General features: G+C 48.6%; 2 protein-coding genes across 2 annotated transcripts in view; one reads left to right on the top strand and one right to left on the bottom strand.

Annotated features, from left to right (window-relative positions):
• EME1 (essential meiotic structure-specific endonuclease 1) overlaps positions 1–17,224 on the bottom strand; it is a 26,777-nt gene extending 9,553 nt beyond the window's left edge. Inside the window, exons 1-2 of the mRNA XM_088482616.1 lie at positions 16,791–17,224; positions 7,579–7,706 (exon numbers count right to left, since the gene is read on the bottom strand). Of these exons, the coding sequence (XP_088338742.1) occupies positions 7,579–7,706; positions 16,791–17,130 (468 nt within the window). The 5' untranslated portion in view covers positions 17,131–17,224. The remainder of the gene's footprint in view (positions 1–7,578; positions 7,707–16,790) is intronic.
• Positions 16,849–23,811, top strand: MRPL27 (mitochondrial ribosomal protein L27). The gene is made up of 4 exons (XM_088482617.1): positions 16,849–17,260; positions 18,791–18,910; positions 22,474–22,541; positions 23,551–23,811. The coding sequence occupies exons 1-4, from the start codon at positions 17,149–17,151 to the stop codon at positions 23,755–23,757; spliced, it is 507 nt and encodes a 168-aa protein (XP_088338743.1). The 5' UTR covers positions 16,849–17,148; the 3' UTR covers positions 23,758–23,811.

The raw sequence follows: 23,811 nt of genomic DNA, 5'->3' as shown, positions 1-23,811 counted from the left end.
AAAAGCAGAATACCTTACAAAAATATGGACAGATGACCACGTGGCTGCCAATCACCGCTGAACCGCTGAGGCGCCACGTCGAGCTGCCCACGAAGGACCCACAGACCTAGTGGAAGAGCTTTAATAGAGGATGGAACAGGAAGACCTGTGAATCCATCCTGCCAAAGTTAGCGTAGTGGCAAGCCAACCCATTTTATGGAAACCAGAAAGGACAAAACCGAGAGTATGATTTCCTAAATGGACTGGTACGGTCAACTTAAATTCTTAGAGCCCGTACCACATCCAAAGAGGCCTCACCACGAAAGGACTGGGGAAGTAAAGGCAGGTACTATAATTTCCTCATTGATGTGGAAACTAGACACCACCGTAGGTAAAAAACCAGGACAAGTGCGAAGCACTGCTCTGTTCCTAGGAAAGATGAGAAAAAGGGGAGGTCTACATGACAGACGCCCCATTCTGAGATCCTACCGGCCGAATCAATGGCCAGAAGGAATACAGTCCTAGCCGTAAGCCATCTGAAATCCACTGAGCCCAGTGGATCAAATGGCGGTCCTCAGAAAGCCCTAAGGACCACAGCCAAATCCCAAGGAGCCACAGGTGGAACAAAGGGATGCTGAATATAATGTACACCCTGCACAAAGGTGCGGACATCAGGAAGAGTAGCAATCCTACGATGAAACCAACAGGGCAGAAATATGCACCTACAGGTAAGGAAGGCGAAGACCGTTATCTAAGCCCACCTGTAGGAAAGCCAACACTCTGGATATCCGGAACACCCGAGGAGCATAACCTCTAGGGCGACACAACTGAAAGAAAGTGTGCCATACCTGATGGTAAATTCTTGCAAATTAAAGCTTCCGAGCTCTTAGCATGGACAGAGGCCCTGTTAACTATAGAGCTGGAAAAACTCCTAGACCTTAAGAGGGCAGTCTCCACCGCCAAGGACAGACAACCCAGGTCTGGGTATCAGCCAGGATCCTGAGACAACAGGTCCGGTCGTAGAGGCAACAGCTTCGGAGTGTTAACTGAAAGGCTCCAAAGATCTGAGTAATAGTGCCGTCTGGCCGACGCACGAGCTATCAGCAGGAGCGCGCCTCCTTCTTGCTATTACTGGAGGAAGAAGGGATAACGGAGGGACGAGGTACACAACTTGGAAGGTCCACTGGACCTACATACGTCTACCATAAGAGTCTCATCTCTGAAAGGCTCCATTTGTTCACCAGAAGCTTGAACACCTCCTGATGAAGAGGACATTTACCTGAATGCACGTCCTGACGGCTGGGAAAAGCCTACTTTCCATCTGAGGATTCCTGAATGAACACTGCCGATGACGGCAGAGATATAGCCTTCCACCCAAGCCAGAATTTGGGACACCACTGTTAGTGTCGCCCGACTTCGGGAACCTCCTAGGTGGTTTACATAAGCCATCATGATGGCGTTGTCAGACTGTACCTGCACGGTATTTCCGTGGAGGACCTGTCCTGCATGCTGGAGAACCTTGAATACTGCTCAGAGTTCTCAGATGTTTATGGGAAGCGCAAAAACTACTGGTGGCCACCTGCCCTGGAACAAGTGTAGACCCGACACTGCTTCCCAGCCACGGATACTGGTGTCCGTCGTCAGAAGGACCCTGTCCGCAATCCCAAAGGGGGTGCTCCTTGTTTAGGTGAGCTTTCCGCAGCCACCAGGCCAGAGAGAGACAAACCTCCGGGAAAAGCACTAATGACTTTATCCTATGGGGCAACCCATCCCATCCGGAGAGGATCAAGTTTTCTAGAGGTTCAGAGTGAAACTGGGTACTGTCCACCATGTCGAACAGCGACACCCTGGAACCCAGGAACCACATTGCCGAGTGAATAGACACTCGGCGACTCTGCAGGCAACTGCGTACCTTTGCCTGTAATGCAGAGATCTTTTCCCCAATCACAAAGATCCTCAGATGTTGGGATATGGAGCATCCTCTGTGAAGAATCAGAGAGGACCATTTCCAGTGTATCAGTCAGCCCTAACGTAGCAACACAGATATTGTCCGTTGCAGATGGCACTGAAGTATCTCTGGAGACCCTGGTAACAACAGGAGGTCGCCCGGATTGGGTAACAAGCGGACCCCTGCATCCGCAGGTGGGCTGCCATAACTGCCGTGACCCTGGTAAAACAGGAAATGCTTCTCGACCACTGCAAACCTGAGGAAAAACACTGGTGTGCTAAGAAAATAGGGACATTCAGGTAGTCACCCTGAATATAGTCAACGACACCACAAAATTCCCAGGCTCCATTGAATGATGGAATGCAGGGTCCCCCTCCTGAACCGAGGAACCCTTAAGAATTTGTCGAAGGATTCGAGGTTGAGGATGTCCAGGTATGACCCATTGAGTTTCTGTACCAGAAAGAGGATGGAGTAATACCTCGTTCCCCTTTGGGGCAAAGGAGTAGGTACTATAACTCTTGCCTGGAGCATAGAGTGTAACACCCTCAAAAATTACAGGGCCTTGTCTTGAATTGACAGAAGACCTGTAACTAAAAACCGTCTGGGAGGCTTTTACCGGGAGGAGAGGACATACCTTCAAGAAAATACTTCCCTTACCCCAGTGTCCGTGGTGGTCAGACACCAGCACTGGGCGAACTGGAGAAGCCGGCCTCCAACTCTGGGGTCCCCCGAGAGGAGGCCCATCCCGTGAGGCTGAAGGCTTATAGTCCAACTTGGGAGTAGGACGTCTTGTACTCCAAGCCTGTTCTTATGGTTGAGCAGATTTCCTGGCTACTGACTGTCTTGGAAAGCTATATTGTAGACTTACCCTGGCCTCACAGGGCCAAAAAAAACCGAAGCCCCAGACCCCGATGGGACTGTAGCCGATGGCAGACACACAGACGTAGCTGCTGCCTGTGGGGCCACAATTGTGTCCAGATGAGGGCCAAACAGGACCTGTCCCGTAAAAGGCAAAGCATTCCAAATGGAATCTGCGTCCGCTTTCCACGAGCGCAACCACAGGGAGCGGTGAGCCGCTACTGCTGCCGAGGAGATTCTGGAAAGGGAGTAGGCTACATGTAAGACTGTCTCATTATGAACAAGGCTAAGTCTCTGAGAATTTGCCACTATCCACCTACTCTGCTGGAGAGTCAGTGTGCAGAGATCCAGTTACCTACCCAGCGCTCCATGACTCTGGCCCCCCAGCACACGGCCATAGCCGGCCTGGAAGCCCCTCCAGCAAGGGAATAATTGGATTTTAGATATATTTGCACCTTGCAATGTGTAACCTCCTTCAAGGAGGACCTGGAGGGCATGGGCAACGTAGCACCCCTCACTAGGCGCGTAACATGAGAATCTACCCGTAAAGGTAACTCCCATTCGGAAAAATAATTATCCGCAAAGGGGTATGCAAAAGGTCAACCGTTTTTAAGGCTGGAACCGCTTACCCGCTTTTTCCACGCCTCCTCTAAATGATCCACCTGACCAGATAGAGGAATTACAGTGGCAACACCCTTATCCTTAAAGAAGGCATATTTGGATTTAGCCACGGGGGATATGTAATAACCAAAGCCGCACGGACTGCCCGTATAAGGTCAGGTATATAGATTTTAGACCCAGACTACGCCTCCTTTGCACTAAGGGGCTCGTGTCTGAAAAAGTCAATAATGTTACCGTCATCAGACGTCATGTTCTTACCCGTCTGAGACCCAAAAGGCCGTTTAGAAGGCCGAAATACCATTTGGACAATAAATTCACCCACACAGGCTCCTGCGAGACCTGGGAGGCGAAAAACAGGATACACTGGGGTACCAACAACTGCCCAGGGACCCCTGCATGTGATGAGACCACCACTCGCTGCGATAACCCCTATGGGGAAACGCAGGGGGCGTTGCCCACAAGGGCTGTAAGCATCCTAGCCAGGCGAGGGCGGTCCCCTTTTTGTGCAGGCACAGTGACAGAAATGGGGCGTGATATATAATACAACATGACAATCAGCGTCTACATATCCCTCCGCTAACTGCACGATATCAGTACATTATAGCTGGAAGAGGATGTCCTCGTTCACTTTCCGACATGAGGAGTGTGAACGGAGCGTATGTGACCTCTCACACAGAAAAAAAAAAAAACACGTTTACTGTGAGGTAATAATCACCCTGCAACACCGCACCGCAAGGGCTGTAGCAGAAGAATAACAGGGATAGGAAAATGGCTGACAGTCAGAAATTAAAGTACAGGCAAACAGCGCTAGCATTTAAGTCACATACAATGCACAGATAACATCCTGCATTACAAGCACTGCGATCAACTACACAGACCAGAGCCTGGTAGGAAACAGTGCTGCATACACTGACCTTAATTGAAGGAGAGGTATGCGGGGGACCCGGACCGCAATGGTACCTGTAACAGCTTCCAGCAGCATTTGTCATTCCCAGCACATGTAGTGAGAAAATGGCCACCGAGGAGCAGAGAGGAGGCGGGCCCGGGGGAGGAGCGCTGACACAGCCCGCTCAGACCGCTGTGGAATGGCACTGTGCAGCGGGGGAGATGCCGGCTGTGAGACAGGGAAGGCGTTCTCCCCTGGCCTGCTATTAACCCCTGGGACGCCGCGCTGTACCGCACATGCTGCGGTCCGCTGTCCCTAGTGGTCTAGTGGAAGGCGCAGGATCAGTATCTGGCCCCATGCGCAGCCGGTCCCCAGGGAGCCCCCTGCCTGGGGACCAAAAAGGACTGTGTTACCGGTGGGTGCCCACCGCGGGACCCCGCCGCTTACCTTGTCCCCCGTGCATCCGGCCACAGTCCAGGTAGTCGGGGTCACCGCTAGCTGTGACCCCAGCTACCTACCAGCATCCCCGGATCGGTACCGGCGTTCTGGTACCGGCGGGGTGTAGGAGTGACAGCATGGACGTCAACACTGACTGTACTATGCTGGAGCACTCTAGTTGTGCTGCCACAGCTGCGAAGAAATCTTCAGGGGCCTTGAAAAGACCCCCCTCTGTATGGTGCGACTGGTCCGGCCAGGCACCGACGAAAACTGAGTGGCCTGAGGCTCGGGGACGGGGTATAGGAGAGGGACCCCAGTGCATCCTGGGAGGCTGAAAATTTGACTCTGTGGTGCCTGGATGTCTGCCGTCATCGCCTATACCCCAAGGTATCCTGTGGATACCCTATGGACCCTGAAGTAGAAATCCGTCGTGTGTAGTACAAGTTTCTGTCCACCAGATGTCACTTTTCCTAAACTGCACTGCGCATGCATAAAAAAAGACAATGCATTGTCTGTATTACCGCCCGCTCATTAGCTGACTGAACCAGTCATTCGGTACACTGTAGGTGTCATCTATCGAGAGCTGTAATTGAGTGCGTAATAAAGGATTAAGGGCCTAATTCAGACACGCTCGCGAGCGCTGAGCGCTCGCAAGCGGGTCGATGTTAGCCCAGTGCGCATGCGCACGACGGAGGCGGCTCCGTCGTGCGCATGCGCGAAACTCGGATAGCGACGGGCAAGCCGTCGCTATGGGTCTCGCTACAAAGGGGGCGTGCTGTCGATGGTGAGTGACAGCACGCCCCCCTTGGTGGGCGTGGCTGGCCAGACGGAGGCGTTCCCATGGGAACACCTACCTTCTGGGGCCGGCCCCACTGACATCACAAGTGATGTCAGTGGGAGTGCTCTCGGCTCTAATAGAGCCGAAAGCACTCCAGGGCTTGCGGCAGACGAGACCCTACCACAAGGGTCTCGTCGCAAGCCCAATGGTCGTGATGGTCTTGACCATCGCGACCATCTTCCTGGCCGCTCGCTATAGCTGTGAGTGGTCACCCACAGCTATACGAGCGGCCGGGAGGCCGCTCTAAAATCAGGAAGGACGGCCCTGATTCAGAGCGAGCGCTCTGTCAGAGCGTCCGGCTCTGAATCAGGGCCTAAATCATTTGGTGTACGAGTTCTAAGTACACTTTTGAAAAACAATTTATACATGTGTTCTGCCATCATTATTACACCAGTCCATGTGACATGCTACATTGTTTTGCAGGGATGTGCGGCACTCACACAGTGATAACATACCTTAGAAATTAACAGCTGGGTTTGAAGGGCACTGTATAAATCACTGAACTACAAGTCTCAACTTAGAATCGTGGCAATGTTGGCACAACTGTGCCACTAAGGGTTTGTACATGTTGCTACTCGACACATAGCCATAAGTGCCGGTCGCTGCGACACTGCAGAATGTGGTGTGCTGCGCTCACATACTGTTGTGATTTTGTGTCCTGGAAACTAGTAGTGGAGTCTGAGTGAAAGAGTTGTCTCTGGATTACAAACTGACTGTGTGTTTTATGCTGCACACTTGTGGCACTGTCCCTGCACATGGGATCTTGTGATGCTTGCGAGATCCTGCGCATGCCCAGTGGAGTCGGCCGGGAGTGAGACACAGTACATCAGCACTAGGCTGACGTGCTGTGCGCTCAGCCAGGGATCACCGGAGGGGGGAGTTTTCACTCCCCCACTCCAGCCGATGAGATGTTCATACATCCCATAGTTAGTGCATTCTGCTTCGCCTCGGCAAGAAGCTTGTAAAACATGTCGCTACTCGACACATAGCCGTAAGTGCCACTCGCTGCGCCACTGCAGAAAGTGGTGTGCGGCGCTCACGTACTGTAGTAAATTCATATCTAAGAATCTAGTAGTGGGGTCTGAGTGAAAGAGGCACAGTGGTTGAAAAATGCTGCTCTACAGTATGTGATTGGCCCGCCTGTCAGGGCTTACTGTTCTATTGTATTGTATTCTGTAGTGCCACACTGTATCCATCCACTGCTCTATTATTCACCACTGTAGTGGAGCCCTGGCCACCCAGTGGTGAAGCTGTGTATTGCATGCCGTGGATGTTGTCAAGTCTCACTGTGCCTTACCACGCATGCCGCGACCTAGAAGCCTGTTAGACGCACGATGACCAAAGATGTAGCTGGACACATCTGTATGTGCAGTTATCAGCTATTTGTATGGCGGCTCTGCAACCCTGTTGTACAGCCAAACTGCAGCTTCTGGCTCACCGCTTATATGACCACAGTTTCAGTTGCGCTGAGATTTGGCCCAACTAACCATGGGACAAAGAATGCAGTAGTCAATGTAGTAGTTTAAAAATATAGGGCCCCTAAGTGCATGTTGCACAGGTCTCCTCAGGATCACAGGGGAAATAATTAGCTCCACCTGTGGATCTTTTAAAATGTGTCAGTCAGTAAGGAATAGACATGTGCACCAACTAGGAGATCTGTAAAACATGCACTGTTAGGAGTCCCTGAGGACTGGAGTTGGAAAACAATGACTTAAGGCGATGCAGGAAGACATCAATACTAGACATAAATGCCACTGATTGCTGGCAGTTCTAGGATTTAAAACAGCATAATATTATATACAGAAGTCTCCTAGTTTTGCATTATTGCCCTTTTAAATCCAGCAGCAAGAATTGCTAGGTTTGGAAAGCCACTGCTTGATAAATAAATAATGTGGCATGAGTTTACTATAGATGTGTATCTTGTTTTGTAATGCAATACTTTTTTTACAGTCTGCTATTTGTTAAGACAGTCATTAAATAGCCATGCGCTTAAATCTCTCTATTACTCACATTTATGTTTTCCTCTGTCCTGCTCCAGGTAATGCTCCGTGGCACGATTTGTGATTGGATCACACAATGAATCTCTTGAGCTTGCAAAGCACTTAGCACTTGTCCACCAGACCCATCCTGTAAGAGAACTGGGAAGATATGCTTACTATGCTAGATGTAGAGAAATACATAAATATACAAGGGAAAATGCAGAGTTGCATGAAAGTCTGTTTTGAGGAAGGAACTTCTGATTTTTATCACTGTGTATGCTCTGTAGCCCAGCGGACGCATCTTCGGGTGAATCAGAGACATATGAATTACAGTCAAATCTCCACCTGAGGCTGCACTATTGGAAATGGGTGGTAATGGAGCATTAGGACATACAGACGTGGACAAATGTGTTCATACCCTTCCACGACAAACCCATATTTTTATCAGAAATAATTTGAAAATGACAAAAGTAATTAGCATCCATCCTTGTTAATTCCATATTTAATATAAATCACTTTCATTTTTTATTTTATTCAGCAGACTATTTTAAATACGTACACAAATGAAAAGGGCATGGACAAAAATGATGGGACCCTTAATCTAATTTTGTTGCCCAATCTTTAGAGGCAATCACTGCAATTTCTGTAGCTCTCAAGGAGACTCCTGCACCTGTCACCAGGTAGTTTGGCCCACTCTTCAGCTGTCTCAGGTTTGATGGGTGCCTCATCCATACTGCATGTGTCAACTCTTTCCATAGATGTTCGATAGGATTCAGATCAGGGCTCATAGGAGGCCAAAGAATAGTCCAATATTTTATTCTTATAAATCCTTGGGTCCTAGTAGCCTGGTGTTTTAGGTCATTATCCTGTTGGAGGACCCATGGCCTGTGACCGAGACAGAGCTTTCTGTGTTTGGGCATTATGTTTCACCTCAGAATACTTTGATAGCCTCGAGATGTCATTGTTCCTTGCGCGGTTCAAGGTACCGTGTGCCATACGCAGCAAAGCAGCCCAAAAACATAACCAAGCCTCCTCCATGTTTCTCAGTAGTTGTTCTTTTCTTTCAAAGCTTAGTTTTTGCATCCGTGAACATAGAGCTGATATAGGGCATTATTTATCAATGAGTTTTATCATTCACAATGAGTGATAAAAATTGTTGCATATGATAATGGTGCTCCAGCCAATCAGCTCCCAATGGTGAATATACGCATTCAGTTTGCCGCATGCAATGTGAATGTGATTGCCGGCAACTTGCTTGCAACTCTAAATTGTCCAATGGACTTCTCAAGCTACTTCTAACAGGCAAGTCTAGAAAAATATGAGATATGGTAAGAACTTACCCTTGTTATCTCTATTTCTACGAAGTCCATAGGGTTCCACAGGATACCTTGGGGTATAGGTGTGACGTCAGTCGCAGGGCACCAAAGAGTTAAGCTTTCAGCCTCCCAGGATGCACTAGGTCCCCCTCCTATACCCCGCCCCCAGGCCAAGGCACCTCAGTTAGTTACCAAGCCATAGGCCGGAGGAGGAGAAGGAAGAGAGAGAACAAAGATCTGGACACATACAAGAATCACATTCTCACCAGAGGGAGACGGAAAACCGGTGACCAGAGCAAAGCCCATCTGCAGCACAGGTGCGACAGGGCGGGAGTCCTGTGGAACCCTATGGACTTCGTAGAAATAGAGATAACAAGGGTAAGTTCTTACCATATCTCATATTTTCTACTTCAGGGTCCATAGGGTATCCACAGGATACCTTGGGGATGTCCCAAAGCAGTATCCTTTAAGGGTGGGGACGCTCCTGTGCAGAAAGGAGAATCCGCCGCCCGAAGGAAGCATCCTGAGAGGCGAAGGTGTCAAACCTGTAATACCTCACGAAGGTATGGACAGAAGACCACGTAGCAGCCTTGCAGATCTGAACTGCCGAGGCACCACGTCAAGCTGCCCACGAAGGACCCACAGACCTAGTGGAATGAGCCTTCAGAGAAGGAGGGACCGGTAGGCCTTCATGAAGATAAGCTTCAGAAATAGCCATACGGATCCAGGCTGCCAAAGTTTGCTTTGAAGCAGGCCAACCCTTTTTACAGAAGCCATAGAGGACAACAAAGCGTCCGACTTCCTAAACAAAGAAGTGCGGTCCACATAAGTCCTTAAGGCCCGCACAACATCCAAAGAGGCCTCACCCACGGAAAGACCCGGTGAGTTAAAGGCCGGAACAACTATTTCCTCGTTAACCTGAAACTGGGAAACAACTTTGGGGAGAAACTCGGGCCGAGTGCGGAGCACTGCCCTGTTCCCATGAAAAAACCAAGAAAGGGGGTCTACAAGAAAGAGCCCCTAACTCAGAAACACGTCTGGCTGAAGCAACGGCCAGAAGGAAAACAGTCTTAGCTGTTAGCCATTTAATATCCACTGAGCCCAGTGGTTCAAACGGCGGTCCTTGGAGAGTCCTCAGGACCACAGCCAAATCCCAAGGCGCCACAGGTGGAACAAAGGGCGGCTGAATACGGAGAACACCTTGCATAAAGGTGCGCACATCCGGGATTGTAGCAATCCTACGGTGAAACCAGACAGATAGGGCCGAAACCTGTACCTTCAAAGAAGCAAGGCGAAGCCCATGATCTAGTCCCGCTTGCAGGAAGGCGAGAATCCGAGACAGACGAAACTCCCGCGGTGCATAACCTCTCGGTCGACACCACTGGAAGAACGTATGCCACACGCGATGGTATATCCTCGCGGAAGACGGTTTCCGAGCTCGTAACATGGTACACACCACAGAGCTGGCAAACCCCCAGGACCTCAGCATGGCCGTCTCAACAGCCACGCCGCCAAAGACAGCCGAGTCAGGTCCGGGTGAAGACAAGGACCCTGAGACAGAAGGTCCGGTCGTAGCGGCAACCGCAGAGGACTGTCCACGGACAGACCCTGAAGGTCTGAGAACCAGTGCCGTCTGGGCCACGCGGGAGCTATCAACAGGAGCGTCCCTCCTTCCTGTTTGAATTTCCGGATTACCCGTGGAAGAAGGGAGACCGGAGGGAACAGGTATGCGAACCTGAACGTCCACCGGACGGACAGAGCATCCACCAGAGACGCCCCTTCGTCTCTTGTGCGAGACCCGTACACCGGCAACTTGTTGTTGTGCCGGGACGCCATGAGGTCGATTTCTGGAAGACCCCACCTGTCCACCAGTAGTTGAAAAACGTCCGGGTGCAGGGACCATTCCCCTGGATGAACGTCCTGGCGACTTAGAAAGTCCGCCTCCCAATTTAGCACTCCCGGGATGAAGACCGCTGATATGGCCGGAAGATTGCGCTCCGCCCAAACCAGGATCCGAGAGACCTCTACGAGAGCCGCCCGACTGCGAGTTCCTCCTTGCCTGTTTATGTAGGCCACGGTGGTAGCATTGTCCGACTGGACCTGCACCGGGTGACCCTGGAGAAACCGCTGTGCCTGCAGGAGAGCATTGAAGACCGCACGGAGTTCCAAGATATTTATTGGAAGCTCCGCTTCTGTCGGTGTCCACCTGCCCTGGAACAAGTGTGGACCCGAAACTGCTCCCCAGCCCCGAAGACTGGCGTCCGTTGTCAACAGGACCCAATTTGGAACCCAGAACGGACGTCCCTTGTTGAGGTGGGTCATCTTTAACCACCACGCAAGGGACAGGCGAACCTCCGGGGTGAGCACAATCGTCTGGAACTTCAGAGACTGAGGCAGCCCGTTCCACTTGGACAGGATCAGGTGCTGCAGAGGTCTAGAGTGAAACTGGGCGTACTCCACCATGTCGAACACCGACACCATGGAGCCCAGTAACCTCATCGCCGAGTGTAAGGACACCCGGCGGCTGTGCAGACAACTGCGCACCCTTGACTGTAAAGCAGAGATCTTGTCCTCCGTCACGAAGATCCTTTGCTGTCCCGAGTCCAATAAGGCTCCAAGATGCAGAATCCTCCGAGACGGGATTAGAGTGGACTTCTGCCAGTTAATTAGCCAGCCGTGCCGTTGCAGCAGTGCAATGGTCAGGTCCAATGGTGTAACAGGAGCTCTGGAGATCCTGCCACCAATAACAGGTCGTCCAAGTACGGCAACATGCGGACTCCTTGCAGCCGCAGAGAAGCCGCCATGACCGCCATAGCGTCCTGTATGTCCAATGACACCATGTAGTCCCCAGGTTCCAGCGCCAGAATGATGGACCGTAGGGTCTCCATCCGAAACTTCGGGACCCGCAAAGACTTGTTGAGTGCTTTGAGGTTGAGAATCGGACGATATGACCCATTGGGTTTCTGTACCAAAAATAGATTTGAATAGAAACCCTGGCCCCTCTGGGAGAATGGAACAGGCACTATAACTCCAGCCTGGAGCATAGTGTGCAATACCTTCCGCAGCTCCGTAGCCTTGTTCCGGTCTGATGGTAGACCCGTGGTGAAGAATCGAGCCGGGGGTCTGTGCCGGAAGGAGAGGGCGTACCCGTGAGAGACCACCTCCAGAACCCAAGTGTCTGTCGTAGTGAACTACCAACACCGGGAGAACTGCAGCAGGCGGCCTCCCACCCTGGGATCCCCCAAGGGGAGACCCGGACCGTCAGGCCGCAGGATTGTCATCTGGCTTGGGGGCCGGACGTCTGGTACTCCATGCCTGTTTCCGGGGCTTGACCGATTTCTTAGGGCCAGCCTGTCGAGGAAACGACTGTGGTTTGGGCCTGCCCTGGGCCCTAGATGACCGAAAGGACGATGGTCCAGAACCAGAAGGAGCAGCGGCCGACGGGAGACAAGCAGATTTGGCTGCCGCCAGCGTGGCCACAATCTTATCCAGATCCGGACCGAAGAGAACTTCTCCGGTAAACGGCAACGCTTCCAGACCTTTCTTGGATCTGCGTCCGCCTTCCAGGATCGCAGCCACAAGGTGCGACGAGCAGCTACCGCTGCTGAAGAAATTCTAGACACCAGAGTACTAATGTCTAGAGCCGCCTCGTTGATGTAGGTGGCCGAATCACGGAGATTGCCAATCAACTCCGCTTGTTCGGCCGGACAGTCGGATTCAAAAGAAGCCTCTAATGAATCCGCCCAGCGCTCCATCGCTCTGGCAACCCAGCAAATGGCCATAGCCGGCCGTGCTGCCCCCCCTGCAAGGGAATAAGCGGACTTCAGGCAGATTTCTACCTTGCGGTCCGTAGCATCCTTAAGGGAGGACATGGATGGCATCGGCAATGTGGCACTACGGACAAGACGGGTCACGTGAGAATCCACCTGTGGAGGGGATTCACACTTAGCAAAATAATTATCCGCGAACGGATAAGCCACCGCCAGGCGTCTCTGCGGCTGGTATCTTTTGCCAGGTTGTTCCACGCCTCCTCTAAATGGTCCACCAACTGACCCGAAAGAGGAAAGACTGTGGCATCGCCCTTCACATCTTTGAAAAAGGCATACTTAGATTTAGCCGCTGGGGGAACTTCGTCCTCAATCACCAAGGCTGTGCGGACCGCCCGAATAAGTCCAGGAATATATACTTTGGACTTAGCATCAGCGTCCTTAGTATGGAAAGGTTCCTGATCGTAAGGATCCAGAATCTCCCCATCATCAGACGTCCCTTCGTCATCCTCATAAGGAGCGGACAGAGACGCCACCGGCCTTTTATGAGGCCGCATCACAGACTCCCCTTGCAATACATCCGACAAGTGCTGTAAAGAACTCGTCAGGGAGTTAACCCACGCTGGCTCCTGAGAACCCGGGAGCGGGGAAATAGGGAGACTGTGGGGTACCACCAATTGTCGTGGGAACCCCTGCATGGGTGACGACACCACAGACTGCTGGGACAAACCCATCGGAGTAAACGCGGGCTGCGGAGCTAACTGGCCCACTAAAGCTGTTAACGCCTGAGCGAAACAAGCCCAGGGCGGCTCCTGTACCGGTGCTGTAACCGTAATAGGCCGCGCCATGGACAACACTGCCGGCAAAGGCCCTCCGCGCTACCCTCCCCCTCCGCTAACGGTACTTTGCACGTGGTACACTGTAGCCGGAGGGGAAAATCACTTTCAGACATGATGGCACCACGTATGTGACCTCTCTCACCAATTAAGTATTAAATAGGCGAGAGACCACCCTGCAGCACCGCACCGCAAGGGCTTTAGCAGAAAGAACAGGGACAGTAATAAAGCTGACAGTTTAGTGAAGAATAGTTACAGGCAGCGCTAGCACAGTCACATACAATGCAGAGAAATAACAATTCCTGCACTAACAGCGCTGATCACTCAACTACACAGACACAGGGCCTGGTAGGACACAGCGCTGCATACACAGACCTGAGCCACAGCGGAGGAGAGGTATGCGGGGGGACCCAGACCACGATGCTTCCTTCCAGACTTCCAGCAGCGTTCACCATGCGTTGCAGAGAAGATGGCCGCCGAGGAGCAGAGAGAAGCTGGCCTGGGGGAGGAGCGCTGACACAGGACCAGTCAGCACAGTGCAGAGAGGGCTGTGTGCAGCGGGGGAGGCGCCGGCTGTGAGACAGGGAAGGCGCGCTCCCCTGGCATGCATTTAACCCCTGGGACGCCGCAGCGCTACCGCTCTGCTGCGGTCCGCTGTCCCAGGGGGTAGTGGAAGCGCAGGTTGGTCGCCTGGCTCCACGCTGCAGCCAGTCCCCAGGGAGCCCCCTGCCTGGGGACTTAGGACCATGTGATCAGCGGGGACCCACCGCGGGACCCCGCTGCTTACCTCTGTCCCCCTTGAATCCGGCCATGGTCCGGAGCATCTGGGGTCACCGCTAGCTGTGACCCCAGACGCCCACCAGCATCCCCGGATCAGTACCGGCGTTCTGGTACCGGCGGGGTGTAGGGAAGACAGCATGGACGTCAGGACTGACTGTCCATGCTGTTCATCCAGATGTGCAGCCACAGCTGCATGAAGAAAAAGCTTCAGGGGCTCTTCTAGCCCCCACTCCAACAGGTGCACCCGACTCCGGCCGGGCACCAAACTAAACTGAGGTGCCTTGGCCTGGGGGCGGGGTATAGGAGGGGGACCTAGTGCATCCTGGGAGGCTGAAAGCTTAACTCTTTGGTGCCCTGCGACTGACGTCACACCTATACCCCAAGGTATCCTGTGGATACCCTATGGACCCTGAAGTAGAAAGTCCTGCTGGTTAACGCTTTACTAAAAAAAAAAAAAAAATCAAAGCGCTCCAATAGGGATATATATGCCTGACCACTACTTCATTAGCAATGGGGCTGAGGAAAGTTTCCCGAAAGTTTCTGGAATGGTGCAGAATGCAGTTACAGGAAAGGGATCTGGGGGGGCAATTCAATTGTTAGCGCCGTCAGCTGTCAATGCTGGGTGCCCAACTGAGCAATTCAATTGTTGCTCCGTTTGGGAGTGAACAGCCACCAGCGCTGACATTTCTGCTCGCCCCCTCCTGAGAAGGCGAGCAGAAATGTGCAAAAAGTCCGTAGTTTGGGTGCCCTAACCAGGACTTTAGCAGGGCTTAGCTGCTATATACTGCTTAACCCTTTCTAATTGGGCACAATAATGGGCACCCAAAAACAATTGAATTGCTACATTGGGTGCACATTAATTATCACAGCACCCAAAACATTTGAATTGCCCACTAGGAGTCACTATTTCAGGTGACTTAAAGGCAGGTAAGCAATGTAACAGTGATGAGAAAAGCAAGTCAGATGCTTGGTCGCATAAAGGCCTCCATACATCAGCAATTAATTGCAGCAATTCTGCAATTTGCAATCGATTGAAAAAAGGGAAAGCTTTATATACACAATCGATTGCAAATTGCATAATTACCACAATCGATTGAAAAAGGGAAAGATTTTTATACACAATCGATTGCAAATTGCTGATGTATGGGGGGGGGGGGGTTTAGGAGAGCAATCAGTAGCAGGAAGAAAGTAGTAATAATGCCACTGTACAGGACATTGGTATGGCCTCATGTAGATTACTGTGTTCAGTGCTGGAGGCCATATCTCCAGCAGGATATAAATATGTTAGAGACTGTACAAATAAGGGCAACTAATAATGGTGCATGGCCTATCTCACAAACTTATGCGGAAAGACTAAAAGATCTTAATATGTATAGTTTGGAGCAGAGAGAAAGGAGAACACGAGAGAAACTTTCAAATATATCAAGGGTTTTAACAAGGTACAAGAAGGGGATTCTTCAAAAGAAGAGGAGTATTAGAACACGAGGATATGCGCTGAAACTAGAGCGAGGCACGCTCAGAGGAAATGTGAGAAACAATTACTGCACAGAAAGGGTAGTGGATAAGTGGAATAGCCTCCCATCAGAGGTGGTACAGGCTAATACAGTATTTTGTTCTACAAATGTAAATAGCATGACCATAATTAATAGAAATTCACAATAGTAAAAAGAAGCCTACAAATATTACAGTCCATTTATTTATTTTTTATAAAATGGTTATTTTGGGACAATATACTCTTGTTTGGATGACTGGGACAACAGTCCATGAGGCCAATCCATCTATACTAACAACAAGGACAGCAGTGAACTATAATGATGGCCAGATTCTGCACACACAGTGCCAATATTCAGTAGGGTGTGGTATGACTGGTCGACAGTGAAAAGGTCAACACGTTATGGATGTCGACAGTCAAAAGGTTAACATAGTCATTAAGTTGACCACTTATATGTAAACATGTATTTAGGTTGAGATGGTTAAAAGGCCGACATTTAACATGTCAACACAATAATTTCAACTTTTATTTTAGCTTAACCCTAAAAATCATCAAAACAATATGTTGACATTAAATATTGACCTTTTGAATGTGTCGACCATTTAACCATGTTGACCTAAAAACGTGTCTACATATTAGTGGTCGACCTAATGACCACGGCAACATTTTAACTTTCGACCATACTTTGCCTACTCTGCCGGGAGGCTCCCGAAAATTGGGTGTCACTCCCAACCCCTATAAAAGTGGGCAAGTCTCCCGCACTCAAGCCCCCCACCAGCTGCTCACACATTAAACACCACCCACACTTAAAGAGCACAAGTGGGCAGTTGGATGAACAGTATGGCGGGGCCACTATAACACAATCGTGCCACTACGCCCCCTGCACATCCCAACTTTGTGGCCTACAGGACCACTCTGAGCCGACCTGGCTTTCCCAGCTTGTATGCTGTCGACATTCATAATGTGTCGACCGGATACCATACATAAGGACCACAATGTATGCAGCAGGCAGGAAGGGAATATGGAATAGTATAGGGTATTGTATATGGTACCGGTATCTATGTGTACAGTGACTGTCTCTGGCTTCTTCTTTCCTGCCTTGGGCTGCAGGGCGGCTCTGGAGGCAGGGTCACGTGACGCGGAGCTCTTCTGGGCCTGGGGCCGCTGCGGAGGGCCACGTGTGGCGGCAGGGGCCCCCGTGGGCCGGGCTGGAGGCGGATCACGTGACGAGGGGCCAGTCAGGCGCTGGAACAGGGGGAGGTCCACCGGCCGCTCCTCGTCGCTGTCGCTGCTCGCAACCATAATAACATCAGGACGGCGACATGCGATCGGGACCAGAAAGGGCACTTGGGGCAGATCCTCTTCGTCACTGTCCCCGGGAGAGCAGCTCATTACTGCAGCTTCTTCTTCATGTGTCTTCAAAGTTGCCGCCGCAAGAAAAAAAGCGGAAGCGGAAGTGACAGTAATAACTCCCGGATGCACGCGATGTCGGTGGTGTTCGGAGGGGTGACCCGGCTGCTCGGTAAGTGCAAACGGATCCTACACAGGCAGCTCATTCCCGCAGTCCACGGGTGTAGGACCAGGCGGAGGCTACATGCCCGCCGTACAGGGGTATTGATTGTGTAATATGCCGGTATTTGTCGCCGCCCAGTGCCCGTATGTGTGTGCCTGCGGTGAGATGTCACATTGCAGCACCTCTGCAGGGAGGACACTTGCAGCAATGGCAGCTGCTTCTGTGTATCCCATTCCCGAATTTCTCGTCCCTGTGCGTGATATCTGCTGAGCACTTGTGCTGCCGACATGCTCTGTCATCATCATGACCAGCAGCTGCATGTCTGCTATGTGTTATCTGTCACCAGCAAGTCTGTTATAAAAAGTCGACATTCAGAATTTTGACAAGTTCTTAATGTCGACATGGACTTTAGGTTGGCAGCCAATATGTTAACATTATAAAATGCTGACTTGTTGATAATGCTGACATGCAGTGTTATGATTACTTTACGTTTAACCTTACCCTTGAAAATATGTATGTTGACATCCTGGCGTAGACTTTTTTGATCATGTTGACCTAAAGTCCATGTAGACTTTCAGACCTGATCCTGAATGTCTGCATGTTCCCCTAAACCCACACACTATGGGCCAAATTCAATTCAGTGCAATGTTGAATTGCCGTGAGAGGGAGCTCCTGCAGCTATTCAACGCGCTGTTTGCCTGGCCAGGAAGCAGGTAAATCTGAGAATGCCGGTTCTTGCGACTTAACCTGGGTGTTTTATGTGTGGTAACCGGCATTTTCCAACTAAAGTGCCGGGCGTGTGGCTGCTACCACCACGCTAAGCCGGCAAACAGCTGCGCAACGGACACTTTTGTCGGATTTCTCCTCCCATCCCCAGGGGGTTGCGAGGAGAAATCCTTTAGCAGCCCAAACAGCACGGTGTATTGAATAGCTTCAGAGTTCCCTCCCGCCGCTATTCAACATCACAGTGAATTGAATTTGGCGCAATATATCCTGTATATATGCCTCCTGGACTGTAACTGGTCTGAAATGTAGTAGACACTGGGGTCTCTAGTCACCCTGAACCCACAATCCTGTACTTATGCCTTATGCCTACCCCATACGTGTCACTAAACAAAAACTGCATGGATGATATAATTCATTGTAGTTGGACCTTTTAGGATAGAATATACACAAGTTTTTAATTTGCTGTAATTCTAGTAAAAAAAACAACAACAAAAAAGCAATCGGAGTCAGCAGAGTATTCAGAAAAAGCCAATAACAAACTGTTTACTCTCTGGCAACCATCATCCACTATTTGCACCTGTCCCAAGTGCATATGCATCTTTTTCCCACCATCATGCCTTCACAATTGCACCTTACTGTATGTTGCCTATGCCAGGAGCATGCCGGCGTAAGTGGCAGAATCATGTACATGCGCCACCTGGAGTAGTGCTCGCTCTGTATCAGGCCCTCTATTTTTATCTTGCTTATCTACTTATACTATTTTGGTCTAATGCAGTAAGTTACACTGGTAATAACTAACTTGTCTCCTCTTAGTTTTGCCGTCTCCAGTGACATGGATCGTGGCTAGAGACGCATCAAAGAAAGCTGGTTCTAGTACAAAAAACTTAGGAGGAAAAAGTTCAGGCAGGAGATATGGATACAAGAAATTAGATGGTATGACTCTTGAATGTGCCCAAATGTCATTGTGCCATTATAATCTGTTTTATGTTTACAGCCAACCATTATTACATAGCCTAAAATGTACATGAAGTGCAGTGTTCATTAGTGTCAATTAGTGACTTAAAAAGATCTTGTGCAGTTAAAAATGCAAATGACCACAATACATTGCCAACAGTAAAGGTGCATATCCACTACACGAGAGTGAAACGACTGTACGATTAGAACATTGTAATCGTTCTCTAACCTGTGCAGTGGAAAATGTGCCCACACTGAAAGAATGATATGTCGTTCAGTGCAGACACCCTCCCTCATCACCGAAAATGCACAACCTGACTATCTCGTCAGGTTGGCCTGCATGTTCAGGATATGACAAATGTCAACAACGACCAGTGGGAACGCGCATCGCTGGTCACTGCCGGCATTTTACTGCACGATTAATTAACGATAATTATGTCGTAATCGTTCAATCGCTCATTTTTCTCGTCTAGTGGATACGCGCCTTAAACATTAGTGACATTGCTGCAATCACCGTAACTATGAACAGACACACATACTTGATGGATGTTATAAAGACTTAAGGTAAATAAAGACTTAAATACATCAGCAATCAGAAAATCACAATTGAACAATTTGGAGATTTTTTGCTTGATTTTCGGATTTCCTAATCTAGCAATCTGCACCCATACATTACAGATCTTTTTCAGTGATTTGCAGATCAATTTCAGCAAATACAGGTCTGCCAATCTTGAAAGGCCCATCATTTTACTAGTATAGGTTTGCAAATCTGCTGATCATGTCCATACACTAGCAATCTACAGCCCCAATTGATCTGTGAAATCCAACATGTTGGACAACTTGATTTAACAATCACAATCACTTGTTTGCAACCTGCGACCTGTGAACCCCATGCATTGCAGATTTTTATACACAATCCTCTGCAAAATGCAGAATTGCCAGAATCGTATGGGGGCCTTTTCTTTTAGCCTGGTACATTTTTTTTTTCAGCTGAAATTGTAGCTTGTTTAATTATAACTAAAAGTGCAACAGCGTTTTAAACTAAAATGTTGTATAAATATTAGTGAAGAGCACAGTCAAAATACTGTCTAAGAGCATACCTGATTTTAAAACAACATATGCTGCATTGTGTAACACAAGATCTATATAACATGAAAGCTGAATTAAATCAATGTACTCATAGGCTTGGCTGCATGAATAGTCCAGTATTGACTTAGGGAGTGTTATTACAGTTCCTCTGCCCATTGCCTCCTGATGATCGTGGCATGAAGTGGCGGTGACCATATCTCTCCAGAATCTTTCTGCCTCTGTCTTGATGGGTTTAAAAAAAAAATATATAATGTTGAGGTGTCCGTTACCACACACTATGCAGGCAAGGCTTTTTGTTTCATGGTGGGTTAGCTCTGCTGTACGCAGTGTTTCGTTTTTCCATACTGTGCATGTAATAATCTGTTGTTTTTGTCTATGACTCGCTAGATAAATACATTCTTGACATATCACACATGCAACTTATGTTATACTTTACCTCACAATAAATATAAACAGATATTAACAGATTTTGATAGGGTACTTGTGTACTTTATGGACTTATTGCAAAGAGAACCAAAGTGTCCTACACTCATTATTATTATCCATCATGGTAATGTCTAAATCCCCTTCACGGAGAGGACCCTGACGTCATCAGCCAGTGTCCAGCGTCATTCCCTGCCATCCAAGTGGGCATTGAGGGGGAATATAACCTTGTGGCGAGCATACAACTTTCTTCTTTTGGTGGGGACAACTTTTGGTACTTGTGTACGTAAAGTACACAAATACCATTTAAAACATTCATTGGGATCTCTCTGCAATGCGTCCGTAAAGTACACAAGTACCTTTTAAAACATTCATTGGGATCTCTCTGCAATGCGTCCGTAAAGTACACAAGTACCTTTGATAGAAATGGGAAAACAATAGCTGAAGATCTAATAGTGATTTTATTTTTAAAAGTTCAAAAATCTAAGTCCATATAAGGTTATGGAAATCATTTTGCACCAGCATCATGAATGAGCATTGGAGGACTTCAGCTCTCCAGTTAGACCCCAGAATGTTTTTAAAGCATTGTAGCCGTGTCTGCGTTATAACTTAAAAACATGATAGTAAAGCATCATGTTTAAAGTTATAATGCAAACGCGAATAAATACTTTAAATAACATTGCAACCGCATCAACGTTGGCCCTTTTTGTCATAATGCTGCCAACAGCATTACTGTCGAGTTAGTAACTACTTCCCATCCAACCAACCACACATTTATTTCTGTTGTCCAAAAGGCCCTCTTTGATCAGTAGGAGGTATGGCTAGTTAATACAGTATTCCAAAATCCATCATTAAACAGTTGGAGAGAACATTGCATTGATTTAGTGACCATAGAAAGATGTACAGATGTGTCCTCATACATCCAGCCTCAATACGCCACGCAGCACGACTTGCATGGCATGAGTGAGTCGCCAGGTCTTGTGAGACTTTTTTTTTGTATCTTTTGTACCGAAAATGCGTCTGTCACAATGCGATGTGGCTAGGATGCACCAGCAGACTGTGATGATTCATTTCATATGTAACACTTTTACATCTGTGTGCACCCGAGTCTCTGAATCTGTATACAAAGTGCTACAATGTAGAGGCCGCAGCTTTTTTTCATTCCAAGTTCCGTTGTGCTTCATATACAGAATCGGGTGCACACAGATATACAATTGTCACTTATCAAATTAATCAGCACAGTCTGCTGGTGCATCCTAGTCGCATCGCATTGCGATTTAGATGTATGTTTAGCAAAAAAAAGATGCCCAGCGCTAGTAGAGTCTCACAGAATCTGAGAGGAGCTTTTTGGGGAGACTGCAACAAAGATGTTTAAGGACATCTGTATAGCAGCATTTTTCTCTACATAGCCCTGCAGTGTAAAGGTAACTGCAGCTCCTAAGCAAAATGAAAGGTCTTGTAGCACTGCTAGTAATTACACTGAACCTGTTAGTAGCTACCCCCCCCCCCCCCCCCCTCTCAGGTAAAAATCAAACCTCAGACACTTTGCACATCAACAGACACTGTGACTTTATGCCAGCATTTTTCAACCACTGTGCTGCGGCAAACTAGTGTGCCGCGAGCGTTTGTCAAGTGTGCCGAGGCGGTCAGCTCAGCGCACTTGTACTGTGTGTTATTCCTGAGGAGGCCAACGTAGTGTGTTTTATTCCTGAGGAGGCCAATATGTGTGTGTATATTTATGTGGGAGCCAATGTGTATGTTTTTTCATTGGTCACGCACGCCGTATCGCCGGAGGGTGTGCCTTGGCAATTTTAAAGTCTTGTGAAGTGTGCCTCGAGTTGAAAATGTTGAAAATCACTGCTTTATGCATTTGTGCCATGTGAGCTTAGAAAAGTGTTATCGTCTAATGGGCGTCTCTTCTGTTTAAATGCGGAGACAATCTTCCAGCTCTGAACTGGGAATTGTTAGTTTTACTTAACCTCAGACTGATTCTATATGCATCCTATTCCTTTCTCTTTATTCACTTTCAGGTGAATTTGTTCATGCTGGAAACATTCTTGCTACCCAGAGATTAATGCGTTGGCACCCAGGGTCTCAGGTGAGTCACATTTAAAATAATTAATGGTTTTCATTTGGTAGCTATCAGGCCATAGTTGATGTAAGTTTAAAATGCAAGTTCCTTTATAAGGGAAAACTACTAGTAAACGCCTGAAACCTGTGAAAAACGTACAGAATATTGTTGGATCTAAGCACCTGATTCAGACCCGTTTGCTAGGATGCGTTTGCTCGTAGCAAACCGATGCTTGCAATCTGCGCATGCGTATAAGTCGCAGTGTGCGTGCACGAACCAGTCTGTGCGATTATCCCTTGTACACAGACGCCTCGCTAGGATGAGTGACAGGATGAGCCGTTTGTGGGTGGTGACGGGTTGGTCGAGGGAAACGGGGATGTGGTGGTTCGAACGTAGGTGTGTCTTAACGTCGTTTTAGAGGCATGCATAATTAAGACGCAGCATCATAACACGTCACATGGCGGATTTACACACTGAAGGGTATGGTCAGGCGCAAGTGCTGCTTATGGGTCCGATGGTACTCGATGTTACCGATTGTTACACGTCATCTCCAGGAAGTGGTGTATGTATCACTAAGGGAAAGTGAGTGTCTTAAGATTTGCTGGTGGGCGTCTAAATACATACCGCGATTGCACGTCAAGACATAGTGGGCGTACTAATGTCTTCCTATGCGATTGCGGGATTTGCATACTTTGGCAAATGACTGCCGTGAGAGAATGCATCTAGCGAGCGGGTCTGAGTCGGACCCTAAATGTGTTCGATAAGATTGTGTTGTGGGGGAAACACTTTTGGCTGTGTATTCCAGAGTACCGGTATGTGAAGATTAAAGCTGGCCACACCAGTTGCAACATTGTGATAATTGCTTCTGTATTGGACAATTATTTATAAAGTATTTTACCAGGAAGAACTACAGTGAGAGTAACCTAGAGGACAAATGTGAAAAAATGTGCAAGATGCTTGAACATGTACACCAATAGGACTTTTAACTCTTAATTTGTGTACACTTAGTTCAGCAACTTTTCTCTACTCCCTGTAGGTGGGAATCGGACGTAACAAAACATTATTTGCATTGGAGGATGGAGTTGTCCGTTACACAAAAGAAGTCTATATACCACACCCTCGCAGCGATGATGGCACCAATGTCGTCTGCAAACTGCCTTTTGGTGCAGTTCTGTACAAAACCTTCATTAATGTCATTCCTAAGCATAAGGAACATAGTTTTAAACTTGTGGACATGATGTGAATTATGATTGTATTGTAAATAACTTTATTAAATTTTGCTTTATTATAAAAGAAA

Source organism: Taudactylus pleione, unplaced genomic scaffold (assembly GCF_031769625.1).
Source record: "Taudactylus pleione unplaced genomic scaffold, aTauple2 ptg000290l, whole genome shotgun sequence".
NCBI lineage: Eukaryota > Metazoa > Chordata > Amphibia > Anura > Myobatrachidae > Taudactylus > Taudactylus pleione.
The sequence above is the reverse complement of the archived record's forward strand: the minus strand, read 5'-3'. Positions and strand labels throughout refer to the sequence as shown.